General features: G+C 35.5%; 2 protein-coding genes and 1 long non-coding RNA gene across 3 annotated transcripts; 1 reads left to right on the top strand and 2 right to left on the bottom strand.

Moving 5' to 3' along the window:
• Window position 1: 1 nt before the first annotated feature.
• Window positions 2–8596, bottom strand: LOC146321976 (transmembrane protein 176A-like). The gene is made up of 7 exons (XM_084727314.1): window positions 8437–8596; window positions 5941–6138; window positions 5073–5156; window positions 4260–4316; window positions 2180–2374; window positions 1337–1459; window positions 2–148 (listed from the first exon to the last, which is right to left on the bottom strand). The coding sequence occupies exons 2-7, from the start codon at window positions 6118–6120 to the stop codon at window positions 83–85; spliced, it is 705 nt and encodes a 234-aa protein (XP_084583440.1). The 5' UTR covers window positions 6121–6138; window positions 8437–8596; the 3' UTR covers window positions 2–82.
• A 291-nt stretch (window positions 8597–8887) lies between these two features.
• On the bottom strand, window positions 8888–14819 carry LOC146321975 (uncharacterized). The gene is made up of 5 exons (XM_084725872.1): window positions 14725–14819; window positions 11836–11914; window positions 11225–11326; window positions 10903–11047; window positions 8888–10567 (listed from the first exon to the last, which is right to left on the bottom strand). Exons 1-5 carry the CDS (start codon window positions 14817–14819, stop codon window positions 10266–10268), a joined length of 723 nt encoding a protein of 240 aa, XP_084581998.1. The 3' UTR covers window positions 8888–10265.
• A 2190-nt stretch (window positions 14820–17009) lies between these two features.
• On the top strand, window positions 17010–17823 carry LOC146321974 (uncharacterized). Its single transcript, XR_014771376.1, has 3 exons — window positions 17010–17068; window positions 17336–17390; window positions 17578–17823. It is a non-coding gene; the product is annotated as an uncharacterized LOC146321974 (long non-coding RNA).
• Window positions 17824–21972: the final 4149 nt, after the last annotated feature.

Below are 21972 nucleotides of genomic sequence, written 5' to 3'. Positions count from 1 at the left end.
TCACTGACGTTACAGTACATACAGTCAATGATGTAAATCTACAGGATTGAAGTAACAGATAGAACAAAGCAGAGATCTTTAATTAGGCTGTAGGTGTAGTGGTGACATCTTCCAGCAGTGGTTTGCAGGTTTCTGGGTCATCAGTGCTCTTAAATAGAAAAATAACACCAGGATAACGTGTGAAATGTCGTGGACACGCTCAGAAATAATATTCACACATTACATGTGATCATGAACTGTAACTGTTTCCAGCGATGATAATTTTACCCGTACTCGTACTAGAGACTCATTTCATTCCCCTCTCCCTATTTCCTCCTGGGATCACAGTTCTCCTGTATTTCTCCCAATTTCTGACAAATTTCCACACATTTTTTTTTCTTTTTCATTATCGCAACCTGTTTCTGTTTCTTCTACAACTCTAAAAGTCTGCTGTTTCCACCTGAACAGCAACACTGCTACTTCAAACCAGACTTCCAAAGAAGATTTTCCATTTCTTAAGAAAAGTTTTAAAGGAAAGAGGCCGGAATTTTCCACATTTCAAATAATCAGTGTTCTTTTAAGGGCAGGGGAAAAAACTAAATGAATGACAGAAAACTGATGAATATTAGTTTATGCCAGAGATTAACGCTAAAGAGAATTATTGTTTTTTTTTTTTACTGAGAATTAAAATGAAATTTAAAATTCTTCAACACAAAGATTATTGATCATTTTGTTATTTTCATTCTTTTTAAGTCACAGAAACAAAGACTCAAATTTTTGGGTTTCCTCAAATCCTCCCTATTTTTGAGGTCTCAAGGATAGTAAGTATGTTTTCACCATTTTTCTCTTTTGACTTTAGGCACATCCTGAAGTTCACAATATCAAGAAGACTGACAGATTTTGACAGATTCTTTAGAGATGAAGATTCTTTTGCCTGAGCAAAAACATTTCAAGAGACAGTTTGTCATTTTTGTGGCATAAAACTTGTTCGCTTTCTAACAGAGAGCTAGATGAGAAGATCATTCGCAATCTAATGTCTGTACACTAAATATGAAACCACAGGCCATTAGCTTAGCATAAAGACTTGACACAGGGGGAAACAACTAGACAACCAGCACCTCTTAGCACATTTTTAATAACCAGCTATGCACTGATTTCCTGTTCTGACTGACACGGAACTACAGAGATGATTTAACGTTTGAAAGGTGGAGTCCAAAAACATAGACATGAGATTATGACCAAAACATATAACATGAAGAAGAAAGAAAAAGGTGGTACCAGAAAAAGAGTATTTGTGTCGGACCTTTCCTGGGTAAAGACCAGGTTCAACAGTATGATCCGATTTTAAAGACTCTACCTTGTTTTCATTCTTGTCACGGTTCCTCAGAGCTTTGATCCCCAGGACGGCAGAGCTGATGACGAGACAAAACTCCAGGACCGAGAGGACAACCAGGAGAGAATTGATGCTACTCACAAGCATCTAGAGGGACACAACAGCTTCATTTTAAACTGTAAACAAATTTGTCTGTTTTATTAAGATTTTAAAAAACTGCAAAGACCCATTTCCTTCATGAGTTTTTTTTCCTAATTGCCCTTTATTAGGGTCTGCAAACAGAGGAGGTTGGTGCACTTTACTGAGTTAATGGGTTGAAATAAACTGCTACCAAATCTCAGTATTTATAAAATAATTTTTATCTTTCTTTTGGAAAAAAAAAGAAAAGAAATCTATTATTAAAAAACTGATTATAATGCACCAATGCACCACTATAAGGCACCATATAAGAAAATAAATTATAACATGCAAATTGCAAATTACTTTTAAACACATCATTAAAAAATAAATTTAGTTTGAGGCTTTTCAGCAAAGTCAAAATTCCCTTCTCTTCAGATTTACATTTTTTTTTCTTCCTTTAGTCGCTGAAGCTATGATGCCTGTGTGTTTTCATACTGAGGTTTAGTCACACAACAGTGAGTTTTACTCATTCTTTCTCTCTGTGGCTGCTAAAAGGACCAGGAGTTGCTGGATAAAACGCTTTAGGCAAGATAACGTTACAAAGGACAGAATTAATTATTTTCTTTGATCAAATTCTGTAGATGGTAAATTTAAAGACATTTATAAAATAATTAAAGTCGTCTATTTTCCACTCATCAGTTGTGCAGCTTGTATTCTGACTGCTGAGAGGACATTTTCCACACTTACCAGAGCCATTGCTTTGCCGTCCAAACATTTTGCCATCAAGTTCCTCTCTTGAGGAGATGGCGTACTGTAGTCTGGATAATAATCCTCCTCACACATCCACCACAACTGCATGACCACTATGTTGATGCTGTAGAGAATGATGGCTGCAAGGGCAAAACCAACTCCTGACAGATTCAGAAAGACGTTGAGGAAGACCTAAAATACAAAACGACTTGTCAGTTTTTGGAAAACCCAACACAAAACCACACCAGGAAGTAGCAGCATGCAGGATACATCATGGGATTTAAAAAGTCACAGACTATTTCACTCTTTTACACTGATAGGTTCATGTTCCTGCAGTGAAAACAGCTGGGTATCAGAATCAGAACCAGAAACACTTTATTGATCCCAGAGGGGGGAGTTTGTTAATGTTACAGGTGCTCCCACTCAAAAATGGAAAATATATATAAGCATAGAGAATTATAAGAATAGAAAATAAGAAGTACATAAAAATATATACATTCTACTGTAATATATAGCAATAATATGACAATAATAATAATAACAAGAAATATATGCAGTAAGAAGTTTGAAAAGGAACATGTGCCTTATCTACAATATGAAATATAAAACTGCAACATATGGAAAATAAACTCTGGATTGGATGTAAAATTATGTACAGAAATGTGCATCAAGCTACAATCATATAAAACGGTGTAATAACAATGCTGTGTGTATTGCACGTGTGACTTATTGCACAGAGTTACTGTATTACAGGCAGTAAAGTTTAAGTATAAATAGAGATAAGTAATGAGGTTATAGTTGCTTTCAGGGATGAAATAAGTTCAGGATGAGTCAAAACTCGGCCAAAGTGCCTTGGAGCCTTGGAACTAGGGGTGTGTCATGGCGTATTGTTCATCATAATATAATATGATTATAATTATATTTTTATGATGCAAAAAATTCATACTGAAATGATGGAAACAGTCTGACTTGTTGACAGAATGATGTCAAACAAGCAAATTCAGTAGTGTTGAAGTGGTTTGGTTACAAAAGATCAGATGTACCATAAATAGTTCAATAATATGTAAGAAGTGCAAGAAGACGGTCAGCAAAAGGAGGGAGACTACAACAAACTAATTTCACAGCCTCAAACAGCAGCACCCAGTTATTGTTACGACAGACTATTGTGATATCATAGCGTGATCCAGGAAGTGCTACTTCATATAAAGTTATGCAGGCGACCAGGGAAAAAAAACAAGAGAGGGGTTTGGCTGCAAGACCTCCAGCGTCAGGCCCGGAAATAACAAACTTTCTGTGCGTCTCCAAAAGGACTCTGGCATTTTCGTCAGTTGCCTACAAGTAATGGACTTTTGCTATTTGACTGCCGCCGTGTCCGACTTTCGCCAGTTGGCTACCACCGTGACAGTAATGCGGCGACTTGATATAAAAACTTTTTATGATCATAATATTACTGCACACTTCGGTGGTGTGTGATTTTTGTTTTGCTCCCATTTTAATTACTCCCAGTCGATTAATCAATACTACGCAGAACTAGAGAGAAACAGCAGAGAGGAGGGAGGGAGGGAGGGGGATCATGTGTGAAGTACTGACTGATATAAAACTTTTTGATGATAAATCCTGATGGTACTGAACAGTTTCCTCACTAACATATCTGTCTGAAACAGACAGATGCTCGTCCATGAAACATTTGTCACTTCGCTGCTTTATTCTGAATTCTTTATTTTGAAGTTTCTTGCGTGCACTTCCTGTCCCGAGCGTCCTGACACTGGAGGCGGCCTGAGAGAGGAGCCTGCAGCAGAAGCGGTCTCACTCTGGAGGTCTGCAGCCAGACTCTCTTGGAAAAAGAAGACACTCTGTCTCCTGGTGAAATGATATTTTAAGGCTGTGTTGCCCTCCTCTACGACGCACTCACCACTGAAAATATGTGAGACAATGTCGGTGTGTATATTGTTGAGGGATATGTGACGTTAAATGCGCCAAATATAAAAGTCTCTTCCATTTCATTTGACTTGAAATAAAACAAGAACAAGAGAAGACAATAAAACCTGAGTTTATGTTATGAAGCTGAACTACTCACCAGACAGGGACTGGGGTACTTCTCAGACAAAATGCTTGTGATGCCAAATAAAATAAACTGGAGAAAAGACAAAAACAAAATCTTTTAATTTCAATTCTTCCACACAAACTAAAATTCATATATGTTGAGCACCAGGGCTGTTTAATGTCATCTGAGAACCGAGAGTTTAAAATTAACTCATATGACACAATCTTTTCAGGCCTGCAGAGGGGGCAAAAGTACATGTATTATACTTGTGTAAAAAGATAAAAGCAGAAGCACTGATTCAGCTTCTTTACTCAAGTAAAAGTGAAAAAGTACAGGCTCAGAAATTCACCCAAAGTATAAAAGCAAAAAGTCGTCCTCTGAAGAATATTTCTATGGGTTGTTTCTGTGCACAGCTAGTTAGCTTTTCTCCTCTGTCTGAGTCAAGTCTCGCTCTCTGCTCATTTCATCTTGTTATGTCTTTTTTGTCCTGTTACGTCTTTCTTCGTTGAATCGCAATTTCAACACGGCCTACTGCAATTTTTAAACTGCAGATGGCACAATATTTGTTAAAGGAGAAATGTGTGTCAAAATACCATTTCAAATTAAATACTTCCATGCTGCAGATACACATCATATTCTACAGACTTAAGAAAACAAAAATCCCTGCAAAAATCTCACCAGAATCATTTTCATATATTTTTCTATGAAAATGAGGATAACAACTTGAAGATTATCTTTCCCCTCTAACGCTGCAAATTATAAGGAAATAATGGCAAAATAATCGCAATTAGACATTTTTTCAAAATGTTTCGACCCTAAACCGGAGGCATAAAAAAGTTTGCTCACCACTGCTCCAAGCCAAAAAGGAAAGGCGTCGCTGAAGTTCGCTCCGAGGCAGATGTTGAGCAACCCAACCATAATATGCAGAGCCTGTGGAGGCGTAAACACAGTATGAACAACAAACATGTGTGCAGTAAAACTGCTGGTACCAGGTGAAACTGTTTAAGTTAATTATCCGTGGGCAGCTACAGAGCTGTGAGATGGAAAAACTCTTAAACAATCCTCTGACATGGACACAAAACTGTGACTGCAGTGTGATCACAACAGAAAGGTGCAGCTTTCGGCAGAGAGAAATAACATTTGGTCAAAAGATCGACAGATGTTTTTAGTTTAATTATTTCAGCAAAAAGAAATTTTTTTACTCAAGGCTGAAACTGTAGCCGCGCTGATAAGAGCATTGTGTACATGTTGCCGTGACAACACCAGAAGTCACATGTGCGATCCTATTAATTATAGTTAAGGGGTTTTCTTATGCAATTATAAAACATCTTGTTAACTGTAATTTCAAGGTACTTTGAGCATGTTGGCTCGATGTAAAGACTCTGCTACACTAAACGCAACGTGGAGAAAGTTCAATATTTTTTTCTTATTCCACGTAAATCACAAACCCTGAATATAACATCACTCATTGAGACTGTTTGAGAAATAAACGTTATAGTTCTTTTTATCCAGAACTTTTGAGCAAAGTAACTAGTGGCTATAACTCATTACTAAATTTAAGTTATTTGCCCAACATGATTTGTAACATGTGTGTTTGTTTCTCCTAGCTGCTGTGAAAACGTATATTGAGAGGACAAGTACAAGTACTAAATGGAAAATGAGATTCGGCTGCATACAAAAACTTAAAAGCTGAAGTTCACAGGTTGTAACTCACCCCCAGTACGGACTGAGAATTTGTCTGGATGCTCCTCAGGTGTTGAGACACGGAGCAGCACACCGGGCTGCAGCAAAGACTCTTGAGGATTTGGCACAGAGGAGGACAAGCACTTTGGGGGTCAGAGGTCAAAGTGTACACAGTGACCCCATCAACCTTGGATGTAACCGTCATAGACATCCTGCCTGCTCTTTTAGACTGAAAGAGATAAAAAAAAGAGTTCATTTACAAAAAAGGAATTTCATGAAAGTAAAAGAAAAACTGTTTCTGGGAAATAAGTAAAAAAAAAAAAAAAAAGAAGAAAGAAATAAGAAAAAAAAATCTTGTCAAGCAAATTTTGTGTTACAAAAGTAATCTTATCTTAAGAAAATATAAGATGTTGCACCTAATATTGAGTTATATTTAACCAATAACAAACTACAAACATGGTTTACATAATATCAAACTATGAGTCACAGTGCAGCGATGCATTTGGTTACGTCATGCAGCAAGATCCTGCAAGCAGCATCATTATTTTCAGACTATATAATTATATATATTATATATATATAAAATTGTTGCTCAGAACTTTTTTTGTACTTTGCATACAACACTTTTAGGGATCCAGGATAAAAACCAGGGCAGATAAATTATCGGTCGATATTGGCCTATCCAGCTATATCATATCATCAATATCAGCTGTATTAATATCTGACTGACAGTCAGAAAAGTCATGAACTTTCCTTGAGAAAAAAAAAAAGAACATTTGTTTTTCTTGTAATAGTGATGTCACTTAGGTTTGGTCATATTTATAGTTAAATCATCCCTCTTTGCTCATTACATCTTAGTTGTGCATAAACTACAGGTTATATGAACTTCTTTTTAAAATACATACATGTGAAATTATCGCCTACCTGTATCGGTCATGTGAAGCAGGTAATTATTGGTTTCAGTTGTCCTGCATCCATAATAAAATCTAAACTGCAACGAGGGGTGAACCAATACTGGAAACTATCTGCAACAAACTGAACTGAAAACAAAAAACCGAAAATAAAATTAAAATAAGTACTAATTCAAATATACAAACTATATTTTCACCCATTTGTTTAAAATTTCCAATTTTCCTAATTTACTATTTTTTCTATAACGTTTTTGTGACTACCATGAAGAGAACTACATCTTATGTATCATAATAAGATGAATATTAATAACCTTTTAACACCGTCCATGTGATAATAAAGCGCAGTGCCCAGTGGTGGACAGTAAAGAAGTACATTTTCTTGAGTACTGTACTTAAGTACATTTTTTGAGTATCTGTACTTTACTTGAGTATTTGCTTTTGTGGAAACTTACTTTCACTCCACTACATTTCAAAAACAAATATTGTACTTTTGACTCCACTACATTTCTAGGAAGGTTGTTGTTACTTTTTGACTGAGCTTTGAAGTCAGCTGTTGCTGTTTTTTCTTTTCTAAAATGCAATTGGTCACATGCTGTGTCCCCCACAAAAGAAAACCAATCACAGTAGCTCCTCTCAAATGGGATTGATGTAAAAGCAGAAATATTCCAGGCGCTCTGTAACAAGAACAAGCGAGCTCTCCCTCTTTCATTCAAACAAAAAGCAGTAATGGTGACAGCAGGAGAAAGACAAAATTAAATCTCAAGATGTTATTATAATTATTCATTATTCCAGGTAGCTTTTAAAGTTGGATTGTTTTTATTGGGGTGAAAAATACCACATAATTCATGTACATACTGCCTCTGAAGACAGAAAGAAATCTGTTATTTAACAGACTTGAAGAACTCCTTACAGTTGACTTCAATCTGATTTTATGATGTGATTTTAATACAGTTACATCAGAAAATGACAACAGCTGTCCTTTTTGGTTTTGATTGTATTTCTATGCTAAATGTTTTATAGGTGTTTCTATAGGCTTTGTGTAGCAGAGTGGTTCTACAAGCAGGTCAGAGCATCATTAGATGGTTTCAGAGAGTTACAAGCTTCTGTAAATGCATCATGAAAACAATACAGCATGTATTGATATTAGAAAATGTACTTTGTAATTTGTACTTTTGAATACTTAAGTATTTTTATAAACGTGTACTTCTGAATACTTAAGTATTATTGTAGTTGAGCAATATTTGACCAGGAGTATCTATACTTTGACTCAAGTACTGGGGTTGAGTACTTTGTCCACCACTGGCAGTACCTCTGACACAGAGATCAGTTGGAAAACCTCGCGCCATCTTGGATTTTACGTGGTTCATGTTGGATAACAGAAATCACACGCATGTCGTTGAAATAAGTTGTTTTTTTTTACATTAAAACCCGCCTGACAAGCACTTTTTATCTCCTGAGATTTATAAATAAGTCGCCTCTCATCCAGAAAGCTCGACCCTGAAACATGAATCCATTAACGTTATGAAAACGGCTTAAAATGATGCGTTCACTAACAGGACTGGCGACAGTTTAAACGCGCTGCTTTACGTGTATTCAAACGTGGAATAAAGACTCACCTGTGTGTCTGTGAGAGGAGAGACGAAACCCAAACCACTTCGGTCCACTCGACGCTGCTGTTGTTGTTGTTGTTGTCCTGTCTCGTTTGTTGCACAGCTGTTGGGAAAAGACAGGAAGTAAACAGCTGTCAGAAGTACCTCCCCTCAAATCTGTGCAGTGTCTCCAAATCCTCCGGGCGCTGGAAGAAGTCGTCATATCATCGTGATCTGTGGATCTACTCTATACACTGGACTGCTGAGGTACCTGAAATAAAAACAGAAGAATGAATATCAAGTAAATAATGTGCAGATTCTCATTTGTGCCCAGGACGGATGGATTATTTCCGGTGGTGGAAAGAGTACTGAAAATCTGTACTGAAGTACAAGTACTATTACATTGCTAAAATATTACTCAATTACATGTAAAAATAGTGTTAGAAAAATACTTAAGTAAAAGTACAAAGTATTCGTAAAAAAAACCTACTCAGAGTATGAGTTACTTTTATCCGATGATGTCACCATCTCTTCTCCAGACAAGGGCTCTAAATTTTGTGTGTTTTGCTTTACCAATAGTTAAAACACTAAAAATCAATTAATCATCAATAACTGATTTCATACAAAACAAGTATTTTGATTGGCTGTTTTTTTTTTTTACTTTTTTCTTTCTATCATTTCAAGTTTTTATTTCCTTATTCAGCACATGACTCCAGCAGACAAAATAAAGCCAGATGAGGTGCAGTTACTGCCACAACGATTGATTAAATATCCATGAATACATTTTTAACTGGTTAAATTCTTAATGAAAAATCAGTTAAAGATCAGTTATTAACATACTTTCTTTGTTTTGTTTTGTTTTGTTTTGTTTTTTGTCCATATGTCCTGGTTTTCATTGGCTTTTTTGCTACCAAATCACTTCATTGGCTACAAAAATGCAGATAAAAGGTCTGGATGTTAATTAAAATTGTACTCAGTACTCAACTATGATTTAAAAGTAACTAAGTAGATTACATGGCATAATGAATACTTAAGTACAAGTAAAAGTACAGACTTGAAAATCTACTCATAAAAGTACAAGTACACCAAAAAACTACTCAATTACAGTAATTTGAGTATTTGTAATTAATTACTTCCACCCCTGATTATTTCACGGATATGTAGTTGTTTATATTTTTACTAGTGCTGTTTAATCGTGATTAATCACATGGCTGTCTGTAGTTAATTGCGATTAATTGCAAAGTATTTGCATTTTTTTATTTGTTCAAAAGTGTGTGAAATGTCATTTAAATGTAACTTTGTTAAAATAAAATACATTAACCAAAAACAATGACAAATATTGTTCAGAAACCCTCACAGGCACTGCATTTGGCATTTTTAAAAAATATGCGTAAATAATAATATGACAAACCTCAGTCCATCAGGCACAGATGAACTTATTGACCTGCTCAGTTTAACATTAAGACTAAAATGCACTAAAAGCTTCAACAGAAAAGTCAATTCAAGCTTCTATGGAACAGCAGGCTGCAGATTTTAAATTCAAACACCGCAGAACCAGCAGTAACTTAGGAAAAGGTCGCTATTTTTATTTATTAATTTATTAATATTATTGTTAGTAGTTTATTTCTTTAATAAAATATTGTCCTCTAAGGGGAGGTCAGTCTGTAGCTCAGTCTACATAATGATGAAACAATGCATCATATTCATGTTTTTGTGTTAAGGCAGCAGGATCATTCATATCAGTGTCACTCTGACAGTTTACATCAGTCAAGATGTTTTAGACAACAACAGACAACAAACTGCACACTGACGCACACCGAGGAGATGAAGAGGAGAGACAGAGTCTGGACTCTTCATCATGACTTACAATAATGCAGCACAGTGACAAACGTTTTGTGGAGGAGACCAGTCAGTTTGGTGATGGCGATGTTGTAACGCACTTCAGTAGCAAAGTGTTCACAGTTGTTGGAAAACAGTTTATATTTTGTGCACTTCTCCAACAGGTCATGAATTCGAGCTCTAATTTCTTCGGTCGTTCCTGGCGTGTACCTGCCACCTTTGCCATTTTCAACGCCATCGAGGTAATTGTAGACCTCCTCTGCATTGTTGTCTCTCACTTTTGCAAGTTGATCAAATCGACAGCTCTGCTTACGAGCACCTGTTTGTGAGAATGAGAAATATTGTATATAAACTTTTGTATATAAAATTTGAGTTTGATATCTGAGTCTGATGGGAAATTAAAATCAGACATTTGAGGGCAAAAAGATTCTCCTCTTTTGTTATCCCAAAGTTATGTAGCACTTTGCATTGTTTTAGAGATAAATCTTTAAAATCATCAAACAAACTCTGTAAGATGACAATCAAGTGTTTTTCCTGTGATGTCAGACAGATTCTTTACAGGTAAGTTAGTTTCACTAAAATGTTGTTTAAATAAACTTTGAGTAAAACAATTTTTGAATAAGCATACTTTCATTTTCAGTTTACTTCACTTACGTATGCGGTGAACTATGTCATTTTGTCCTTGGCCAACGTCCACCTCTGACTGTGGGCCCACATAAACAGCGTAGTGATTGTATAAAGGCTTTCCTCCTTCTCTCTTACACTTCCTCGGAAACACAAGTATATCTCCAAATTTGTACTGTGAACAGAAGAAATCAGAACTTTAGTACATTGATCACTTTTACATTCAGTGCAAAGCAAAACACAACAATCAGACTGACTAAATAACGAACGTGAAGCCGGGTGGTTCTTGGATGATTATTTGTAATAGTGGGAGCAACAGCATGAATGAAAATGAAATAATAATTAAACTTACTTTCTTCTGTGCTGGTGCTGGTTTCGCTGATATTATTATGATCACCAGCTGAAGGATCAGAGCAACCAAGATCAGGTTCTTCATTTTTCCAGCAGTAGAGAGCTGACATGTTGAAAAAAGGACAACGTGTAACAATCAATCATTAGACATTTTGAAAACTTGTTTGTTAAAAGCTGCTGTCTGTAAGTTTTTGACACGCTGACAATGAAGGAAGAATATGTCCTGAAAAGTGCAAACAAGAAAGAGAAGGACAGAAAGTCGACACTGGACAGATGGAGTCATGACTTACCACTGATGTGTTTAGAAGATGGTGACTGTATCGTAGAAATGAGCCTCTTGTTACCCTGAAAGTACAAACACACACATTCATTTTCCAATGCACTGCAGGTGCTGGGCTCATATGCATTGTTGGAAAAGCACCTTTTTTCTTCCAGAAATTTTTAATTTTATTCTAATGTCATTATAATATAATTTAGAGCAACACCCCAAGGTCAGAATTCAGATCAAGCAAATACCTTCCGATCTTCTGATATACCTGTAAAACAATACTTTTTCATTTGTGACAGTCATCACAGAAATCTTTGTGGAATGAACTGTTTCAGACGTCTTACCTTCTTCAATGAGACGGTAGAAGCCTGTTGGTGCAGATGAAGGTTTCTCCTTATATACAGTAGAAAACAAAAAAACACCCTACAGTATTAATATAAGTCTGTGCAGTCATCCATAGACAAAATATTCCTCTACCTTTAAAATTTTACGTGATTTTACTTTAATCTATAGAAAAAAACTGTTGTAATGTATCACTAATAACCCTCTGTGAAAGTATAATAAGTGTCTAACAGCAGGAAATAATAGACTTTAGTTTACAGTACAGTTATGTTGTTATGTGTCCTTATTTACTCTCTTATGAAGTTTAATAAGGTTCCATGTTTTTGCCTGATTTATGTCATTTAACAATCTGCTGATGCTGATATAAAGTAAGGAGAAAAATAAGTCTTACTTTGGATGAATTAGAGCAACAGATACAATGTGGACAAAATTTATTTTAATTTAATAATTATTATCAGCTGTAGCAGTAGTGTTAGTATTAGTAGTATTTCTAGGAAATCTGTCTTCCCATGCATGAACATAAACCAAACTTTGCACACAGGCTCAGTCCTTTGCCAAACTTCTTCAGCTGACTTTGCAGGCCTGAAGGTGGTGCTACAGGGTACATTATAAAACCTTAAAAATTCATAACAAATCATCCACATGTGCTTTAACTTCCCAGCTTACATCAAAACGTAGCCCCAGCTGAGCAGAAGCTTTCACATGTTGTGAAACCTAATCTCCTCTCTCTAAATCTTTCTCCTCCCACGTTTTTTGCTCAGTTGACACCAAACTTGATTCACTGTGTGTTCAGATCGTTCTCCACAAATGATCCAGCAGGACTTTTGATTCATCAAAAACTGAGCCCACAGTGCATTTAAATGTTTTACTGTAAACGGGTACTACAGATTCTTGCAAAATAAATCTCTGATGTCATGGTAGATGTAGTGTGGTAAATTTCAGAATTGTATCTCTAAAACAGAATTTTAAAAAATTATTTCAATTGTATAGTCATGTAAATAATTAATAATAATAATTAAATGTGGCATTTTACTTGTTGCAGAGTTTTTAAATAAACAAATTGATCTGAACAGCTTCTTATAAAGTCTTTGATTTCTAAGTGTTCTGACATTAATATGTACTAATCCAAATTTGCACCCTGACTTTTCTTATTCAACACCCCACAAATTATGAGCTCAGGTTATCAATGTTTCTGTCTATATTAAGATCAACAACACAACATGAGACAGCAGTAAATATGACTTATATTTTCAGATCTCTCACTGCAGTAATACTGTCACATCTTTGCTTGTTGGTTCAGTGACTGTAAGATCAGACAGGCTCAATTCCAATTTGTTGGTTTGAATACCACTGAATGTTTAAACTTCTCATTTTCATACCTGCAGAACAGTGAACTTTATTGAAGCAGTGTGTTGATACAGTCACCTTCCAGAGAACAAGGCTCTTACACAGTTTTATTATAGCGAGCTCAATATCAATGGACTGTTAACACAAAGTAGCTCCTTATCTTTTAACTGTTGTCTAAAGGGAAGCCTGCATTTGTCTTTTTAATTTTATGATCACTTCCATATCAAAAGGCATTAAAACAGGGGTTAATAAAACATCTACCAGTCATAACTGACAGTTTCAACAGTAAATTTGAACAGGGTCCTTTAAGACTCATAGAAAGATTTTTGTTAGAATAACAAACATCTACTTACAGTGAATGAACATTTGAAACTTGCTTCTACTTGCTCCACATTTCTTTGATACTTGACTGTTATGAGTCTAAAGGTTGAAGTCAGGAGGCAGAGACTTGTATTGTATGTGTACGAGAAAATAGCTAAAATCAAAAATTAGAATCAGAAATACTATATTGATCTCTGGAGGAGAAATTGTTTGCATTACAGTCGCTCCCTTTCAATAATAGAAGTATAAATAAGCATAAATAAATTATAAGAATAGAATCTGAGAATGTAAAGTGTGCATTATACCACTATTTACAATAATATTGAAATAATAGAAATAAGAGATGTGTAAAGATACAACAAAATAAAAGCATAAAACAATAAATAATGCTGAAGATGGGGGATAAGTGTGTTAGGATGCAGGAGCATTAAAAATAAGAGTATATGTTGGTTTAAATGTACAAATACAGTAAATGCAGCAGTGTAACAGTGTGTTGCACTATTAAATTATTGGTCTACTGAGTATAAAACAGTTACATTATTGCACAAATTACCATATTGTTAGATCAGTATTGCACAGATGAGGGTTAAAATGAAATACGAATTATAATTAGCTTCTGTTGAGTTGAACACATAAATGACAAATAGATAAGTAGCTGCTGACAGTGGTGCAAAAAGTCTAGGGTCAGTCTGTTTACTCGGTGTGTCAGACACTCTGAGGGAGGAGTTAGAAATGATTTCCTGTGGTTCTCTGGTGCTTCTTGATGGAATCTGTCTCATACTGAAAAAAAAAAAAATATATATATATATATATACACACACACACACACATATATATATATACAATTTTCTGTTAAAAGAAAAATTACTTTAAAAAGTATTTGCTAAATTTTACAAAAACAGTAAAAAAGTTTATTCTTGATTCATTGCTGTCAAGGCAGCATCTGAATGTTGTTAAGTTTGAGCTCATTTTAATAATTATAATGAAATATGAGAGTGACTGTTGTGAAACTGCAATGATACTGTGCAATGATAAACACCCTCTCACTGCAAGAATTAGACACCTCCCAGTGTGTCTGTGTTAAAGTATCCTATTAATATATATCTGCTGGGTGAGGACAGCAAGCCTGTACAGGCAGAGGATGAGAGAGTGGCTGCACGAAGTACAGCAAAGTAAAGTAGAGTTTAGTGGTGGCCAGGTAGTTCAGTCGGTTGAGTATTCACCACATGTTCTGAGGCAGTGACTCCTCTGCAGCTGCCGTGGGTTTGACTCCCACATGTGGGTCTTTGCTGCATGTCACTCCCCGACTCTCTCTCATCCTTTCCTGTCTTCACTTCAGCTGTCCAGCTGGACATGCAGAACCATTCAAAAGTTTGGACTCGCCTGCCACTGAAGTTCTATTCAGTACTGTCAGATTTCTGAGAGGACAAATCTGTATTTCTGAACAGTCTGTCATGCTTTTACGTTGCAGAACATCCTGTTTACAAATACATGTTGTTTTGCATGAAGGGTTTGCAAAATAAAACATTCAGTACGTGGAGAACAAAACACTGTACGATGGTTCAACCAGAGTGACGACTGAAGGGCAGAAAGAGACGAAGATCCGTCTGAGCATCAGTTCAATAAGAGCATCAGAAATCAAACAAACAAGCTGGAACTAACAGGGATGTTGCTCCAGTGAAGCTATTCTTAAAACCTTAAAAATGGAAATAGATGACATCATAAAAGCCAAATCCAATGAAAGCTGTCAATGAAATACTGTAACATCTTTGCTTGTTGGTTCAGTGACTGTGAGGTCAGACAGGTTCAGTTCCAATTTGTTGGTTTGAATTCCACTGAAGAACTCCTCATGTTTAAACTTCTCATTTTCATACCTGCAGAACAGTGAACTTTATTGAAGCAGTGTGTTGATACAGTCACCTTCCAGAGAACAAGGCTCTTACAGTTTTATTATAGTGAGCTCAATATCAATGGACTGTTAACACAAAGTAGCTCCTTATCTTTTAACTGTTGTCTAAAAGGAAGACTACATTTCTCTTTTTAATTTTATCATCACTTCCATATCAAAAGGCATTAAAACAGGGGTTAATGAAACATCTACCAGTCATAACTCATATGAAAGATTTCTGTTAGAATAACAAATATCTATTAATAGTGAATGAACATTTGAATCTTCCCTTGGCTTCACCCTCCTGTTTGTACAGTAGCTGCTACCAGACTGCATGATATCATATGTGCTCCAACTTCAACATCTTTTAAAAGCTGACAAAAATGTTAGTTAGGTTTTGTTTTCTCGTGTTCATGTCCATCACTTAGCTTTGCTGTATATTCTCTATTGTTTCTCAGTTGTTCTTTTGTTTTTTGAACAGGAAGGTGCAGCAGCCTGCAGACCTCCCACACTGTCAGGGCCAGAGGGCAGAGAGTGCAGAGCAAACTTAGTTACAACCAACAGTTTAACTTCTATTATCAACTGGCAACTGTCACACAAATATAATTTTCATGTCATTTCAGCAAAACAATTCCATATTATTTCAGCTTAGATTAAACAGGGTTAAGAGAGCAACCTAGAAGTCAGAAAAAATACACTACATCATTATTCCCTGGTTGACTGACATACAAAGAAACAAAAACAAGCAGAACTGTTCAAACAAACCTCCACCAGAATGTGTATAAGTTACCTGAACACTGGGAAATCCCACATTCGTCCTCTTCTTTAAAAAAAAAAATGTTGTGATGACTACTGAGTACTCCTGGGTTGGAATATCAATATATTGACGAGGTCGCAGCAGGTGTTAATTACTTCTGATCTCCCCTACAATAATGAAGACATTGCTGTGCATCTCTTAAGATCTGATAGTTTTCAATAGTTTGTTTCCATTCAACTCATAGATCTTTTCAACCAGAGATCTAATTATGATGCCAAGATCTTTCATGTGTTAACTGTTACTGTGAAAATAAGTGATAAAGTTGGATGAACCTGTCTGGTCGACCTGAAAAGCTGATATATCATTGGTCGACCAGACTGGATGATATGTGCTCCAACTTTAACATCATTTAAAAGCAGAGTAAAAAGGTTAGTTTAGCTTTTGTTTTCATGTAGTTGTGTTTTTAGTTGCAGTATGATTGTTTTAATTAATGGCTATTTAACACACCTATCACACATCTGTGTGTGTGTCTGTGTGTGTGTGTGTGTGTGTGTGTGTGTGTGTGTGTGTGTGTGTGTGTGTGTGTATGCAGTCTTTTTTCTTTACCACAGTGTTATGTGTCATTGACCTGTATTAATGTTTATTTAGTAGCCCTAAACAAGTGACTTATACACAAATATAGATTATAGATATAAATGTAGAATTGCACGAGTGTGAAACAAGGTAAAATGTACTTTCTGTGTATGTAAATGTATTTAATAACTGACATCCTTTTGATGGAAGTTGAATCATTCAAATGAGTGTGAGACCTGCCCCTGATGGGCTGGACACAGATATGAGGGTGTTTTTTTTTTGTTTTCTACTGTATATAAGGAGAAGCCTTCATCTGCACCAACAGGCTTCTACCGTCTCATTGAAGAAGGTAAGACGTCTGAAACAGTTCATTCCACAAAGTTTTCTGTGATGACTGTCACAAATGAAAACGTATTGTTTTACAGGTATATCAGAAGATTGGAAGGTATTTGCTTGATCTGAATTCTGACCTTGGGGTGTTGCTCTAAATTATATTATAATGACATTAGAATAAAATTAAAAATTTCTGGAAGAAAAAAGGTGCTTTTCCAACAATGCATATGAGCCCAGCACCTGCAGTACATTGGAAAATGAATGTGTGTGTTTGTACTTTCAGGGTAACAAGAGGCTCATTTCTACGATACAGTCACCATCTTCTAAACACATCAGTGGTAAGTCATGACTCCATCTGTCCAGTGTCGACTTTCTGTCCTTCTCTTTCTTGTTTGCACTTTTCAGGACATATTCTTCCTTCATTGTCAGCGTGTCAAAAACTTACAGACAGCAGCTTTTAACAAACAAGTTTTCAAAATGTCTAATGATTGATTGTTACACGTTGTCCTTTTTTCAACATGTCAGCTCTCTACTGCTGGAAAAATGAAGAACCTGATCTTGGTTGCTCTGATCCTTCAGCTGGTGATCATAATAATATCAGCAAAACCAACAGCCGCACCAAATGAAGTAAGTTTAATTATTATTTTGTTTTCATTGGACTGTTTATGCTGTTGCTCCCACTATTACAAATAATCTTCCAAGAACCACCCAGAAACAACTGAGCACTGCTGCTAGAAAGTGTTTGAGTTTGATTAAAAAAAAGAAAAAAAAAAAAAAAAAACCTTCTCAAAACAGTTTTTTTTTTTACTAGACCTTACAACGAGAAGAACAAGAAATCAAACAAGAATATAACTTTGAAACTGTCATATGTGTTTTGGAAGAAAATTTAGTTTCTTCTTACTACTAGTAGTACTTTTTATTTTTAAGAGATTATAACTTATCAACAATATATTTCTTGGCCATAAAACACTGCTTTAGGGTGTGTGTGTAGCCATTAATGCTGTCAATGTAATAAAAGTAGATTTTGCAACAACTGGCCAACAATGCAGTCACTGTTCTGCACATAAGAAGTTTTGTGCATAATGTAAAAAGTTATTACATTATTAGCTGGTTTTAAATAAATAATTTAAAATGTATTAATTGGAGCTGATAATGTAATAATTTAATTAATCAGTATGTTTCATTTTCATTTATTATCAAGTGTCAGACTTCCTGCTCAAAAACCTGATCGATCCTGATCCCTTAGTCGTTGTCTTAACTCTGAGTAACTTGTCAATGTCAAAAGTAATTCAGGTTTTTGAGCAGCTATTTGAAAGAAGCTGCAGTAACAGAGTTTAAAGAAGTGTGACACTTGATAATAAATAAAACTGAAACATTGTAATGTCATATTATTATATTGCCATAAATTATGACACATTATAGCCAATAAATAAAACATAAATTAAGTGATATTAGTATAGTATCTTATTAAATTACAGGCTCTGATTATTTTTTTAACCCAGCATATAGCAAATAACCAGTCAATAAAGAAATAACTTATCATTATTTTTATTTATGTGCAAAAGGTTATTATGTTATTGGTTCAGAAATTGTATTACCTTATTGTCAAGTTATTGCATAATCAACTTTTATGACATTAATAACAGAAAAATATTACATCACTGGCAGGTATTACATTATGCATTATTAGCTGTTACAGGGTGTCAGAAAAGCTTTTCTCTGTTTAACCTGAACACTATATGCAAAATTAAAGCCACATTGGTTATTTTAATGTAATTTAAATTTGTATCTTGACCATCTATAGTATAATAACAATAACAATGTGAATTTAGTTCCACATTAATGATGAAAGAGATGATGATGTATAGAAAGTAATCAACAAGTCCTTGTTTGCAGAATGGTTGTCAGCTAAAACTGTCCAGTTCTTTATAATGCATATTGTATTTCTTTAGATAATCATCACAGGCAATGATAGATTGTACTGTCATTATAGCACATTTCTCAGAAACGTTGTGCTCCCCTCTGTCTCTGTACTATGTCCATCTTAAACCTAATTGGATATAATAAAAATGTAACTTTATTTAATATCATCACCATAGTTTCATGATTTACCCATTTACATTCATTATTTAGTCAGTCTGATTGTTGTGTTTTGCTTTGCACTGAATGTAAAGGTGATCAATGTACTAAAGTTCTGATTTCTTCTGTTCACAGTACACATTTGGAGATATAATTGTGTTTCCGAGGAAGTGTAAGAGAGAAGGAGGAAAGCCTTTATACAATCACTACGCTGTTTATGTGGGCCCACAGTCAGAGGTGAACGTTGGCCAAGGACAAAATGACATAGTTCATCGCTCAGGTACGTGTAGTAAGTTGAAAATGGAAGTATGCTTATTCAAATACGGTTTTACTCAAAGTTTATTTAAACAACAACATTTTAGTGAAACTAACTTATCTGTAAAGAATCTGTCTGACATCACAGGAAAAACACTTGATTGTCATCGTACAGAGTTTGTTTGATGATTTTAAAGATTTATCTCTAAAACAATGCAAAGTGCTGCATAACGTTGGGAGACTTGGATGTCAAACTCCAAAATTCCCAAATCATTACATGGACATGTAGATGTGTTTTTCTGTAGTAACTCACAGACGAACAACAAAAACTGGTAGCTGAGTTGCTCCTAATCCTGCTAATAAGTTATTCAATGAACAGATTTTGTGTCAAGTTTATATACAACATTTCTAAAACTTTATTCTCACAAACAGGTACTTTCAGTAAGTACAACTGCAAATTTGATCAACTTGCAAGAGTGAGAGACAACTATGCAGAGGAGGTCTACAATTACCTCGATGGCGTTGAAAAAGACGAAGGTGGCACGTACATGCCAGGAACGACAGAGGAAATAAAAGATCGAATTACTTACTTGGTGGACATGTGCACAAAATATAAACTGTTTTCCAACAACTGTGAACACTTTGCTACTGAAGTGCGTTACAACATCTCCATGACAATGCAGGTATGTGGCAAATACAACAGTGCACCATAACTGTGTTAGGAGGTGTGTGGTGAGAGAGGCGAGTGTGTGATCACAAGATGGTTTTAATTACTTCTGATCTCTCCTACAATAATGACGACACTGCTGTGCATCTCCTCTTACACAGTTTTAGTTTTCAGTAGCTTAGGGCCTTTAAACATATAGATCTTTTCAACCAGAGATCTGATTATGATACTAAAATCTTTCATCCACTGTGTTCTCCATACAGAGGAGCAAAATCCAGGGATGAAAAATGACTAAGCGGAATCAGTTAAACATGAGTCCTGGCTGAAATCATCAATAGGGCTCAAAATGTGTGGGTCTGAGTCATGTGGGTGTGAAGATGTTGAAATCAGTGTATTTAGAGTAATGTTTAGCTTTAAATTCATATCACAAAAGGCTGATGTTGGATATGTTGGGACTGGCTCTGATGGCACAGGCTGAAGGTTTGACTGTCAGTGTGAAAATAAGTGATGAAGCTGGATGAACCTGTCTGGTCGACCTGAAAAGCTGATATATCATTGGTCGACCAGACTGCATGATATGTGCTCCAATTTTAAAATAATTTAAAATCAGAGTAAAAAGGTTTTTGTTTTCTCGTGGTTGTGTTTTATAGTTGCTGTATGACTGTTTTTAACTGATGGCTAATTAACATATTATGTATGCTTGTGTGTGTGTGTGTGTGTGTGTGTGTGTGTGTGTGTGTGTGTGTGTGTGTGTGTGTGTGTGTGTGTGTGTGTGGCAGTGTGAGAGAGAGTGCTGCATGTATACAGATGCACTAAAACAATGTGTTTGGTTTACTGTTATTAAATGCTGATGCACAATGCCAAATTTATGCAAAGTTATATGTGCAAAGTCAAAAGTTTGCAAAACAGTTTGGGAGGTTTCAGTTGACTGGTCAAGAGGACCAAACTTAACTTTCATCTTGTTTTGTTTTTTTTCACAGGTTGGTGCAAAGTCTGAATGTATTGTTGTGCGACGTGAAAAAGCTAAAGCATTACTGGCCAGAATAAGAGAACACATGGAGGAGGAGGTCAAATGTGAAGAGATCAACTAAGTTTCCAGCTAACAAGTGACTCAGCAGTCGGTCCTGTCAGCCTGTCTTGCTCTCCTCTGTTCTCTCTTCACATGATATGAAGTCCTGTTTGAAATAAAAATGAATGAGCAAGAACTGTGGATCTTTTATTGTCCCATTATTGTTAGGAATGACTAAACGTTCAGCTATCCTTGTGCACCAATTATTTACTGCAGCCACATGTGAGGTTACTTAAAAAAAAATACACAACCTGTGGCAAGCTGTGGAGAAAACAATTAAAATGGTAGATTGCTGTCTGTGACTCTATTTAGATGGTCTTTTTTATGAGTAGTATAGTAGTATAGTAGGAAATGCAAGACTGAATTTTAAATTTTAATAGCTGTTTAGTTGCCCCTTCATACTAGGAAATTACGTTCACAAGCACATCATATTGACTGGACTTTGTTCAGGAATTTAAGTTTTCTTTCAGACTTACACACATGGCCTGCCAATCTAAAAAGTTTTGGTGTGAGTTGCAGAGTTTGGAAGAAATTGACCACAGAGATTTCTGCCTCCTCTCAAATATAATGGGACTAAATGACACTCAGCTCAAGTGACAAAAAGTATAACTGAAAAACTATAAACCAGCGTCTCTTTAATCATGACCTGGTTAATCAAGATAATCCACAGACCTCGTTGTGAGCAGTTTAATGTAGGAACTATTTTCTTACTACTAGAAACTAGAACACAGTTTTAAATTTTCTTCTCTACTCATACTGAAGGTGTATGACACTAATTACAAAAATTACAAACAACAAAGATTTGACAATATAAATGATGAATCTGTAGAAAACCCAAATCTGCTATTTT

Source organism: Lutjanus erythropterus, chromosome 9 (assembly GCF_056507025.1).
Source record: "Lutjanus erythropterus isolate fLutEry1 chromosome 9, fLutEry1.hap2, whole genome shotgun sequence".
In the NCBI taxonomy this organism is placed as follows: Eukaryota; Metazoa; Chordata; class Actinopteri; order Lutjaniformes; family Lutjanidae; genus Lutjanus; species Lutjanus erythropterus.
This window is presented reverse-complemented; position numbering and strand designations above follow the sequence as displayed.

What these genes read in the sequence shown, in the direction of transcription:
- LOC146321976 (XM_084727314.1), bottom strand. Translation starts at nt 6,120, where the DNA reads ATGTCTATGACGGTTACATCCAAGGTTGATGGGGTCACTGTGTACACT. An exon ending in ATTCTCAGTCCGTACTGGGG is followed by an intron (nt 5,157 to 5,940) that starts GTGAGTTACAAC and finishes ACGCCTCCACAG; the next exon opens with GCTCTGCATATTATGGTTGG. An exon ending in AGTACCCCAGTCCCTGTCTG is followed by an intron (nt 2,375 to 4,259) that starts GTGAGTAGTTCA and finishes TTTGTATTTTAG; the next exon opens with GTCTTCCTCAACGTCTTTCT.
- LOC146321975 (XM_084725872.1), bottom strand. Translation starts at nt 14,819, where the DNA reads ATGAGAGAGAGTCGGGGAGTGACATGCAGCAAAGACCCACATGTGGGA. An exon ending in TCACTGCCTCAGAACATGTG is followed by an intron (nt 11,915 to 14,724) that starts GTGAATACTCAA and finishes TTAATACTGTAG; the next exon opens with GGTGTTTTTTTGTTTTCTAC. An exon ending in CAGCACCAGCACAGAAGAAA is followed by an intron (nt 11,048 to 11,224) that starts GTAAGTTTAATT and finishes TTCTGTTCACAG; the next exon opens with TACAAATTTGGAGATATACT.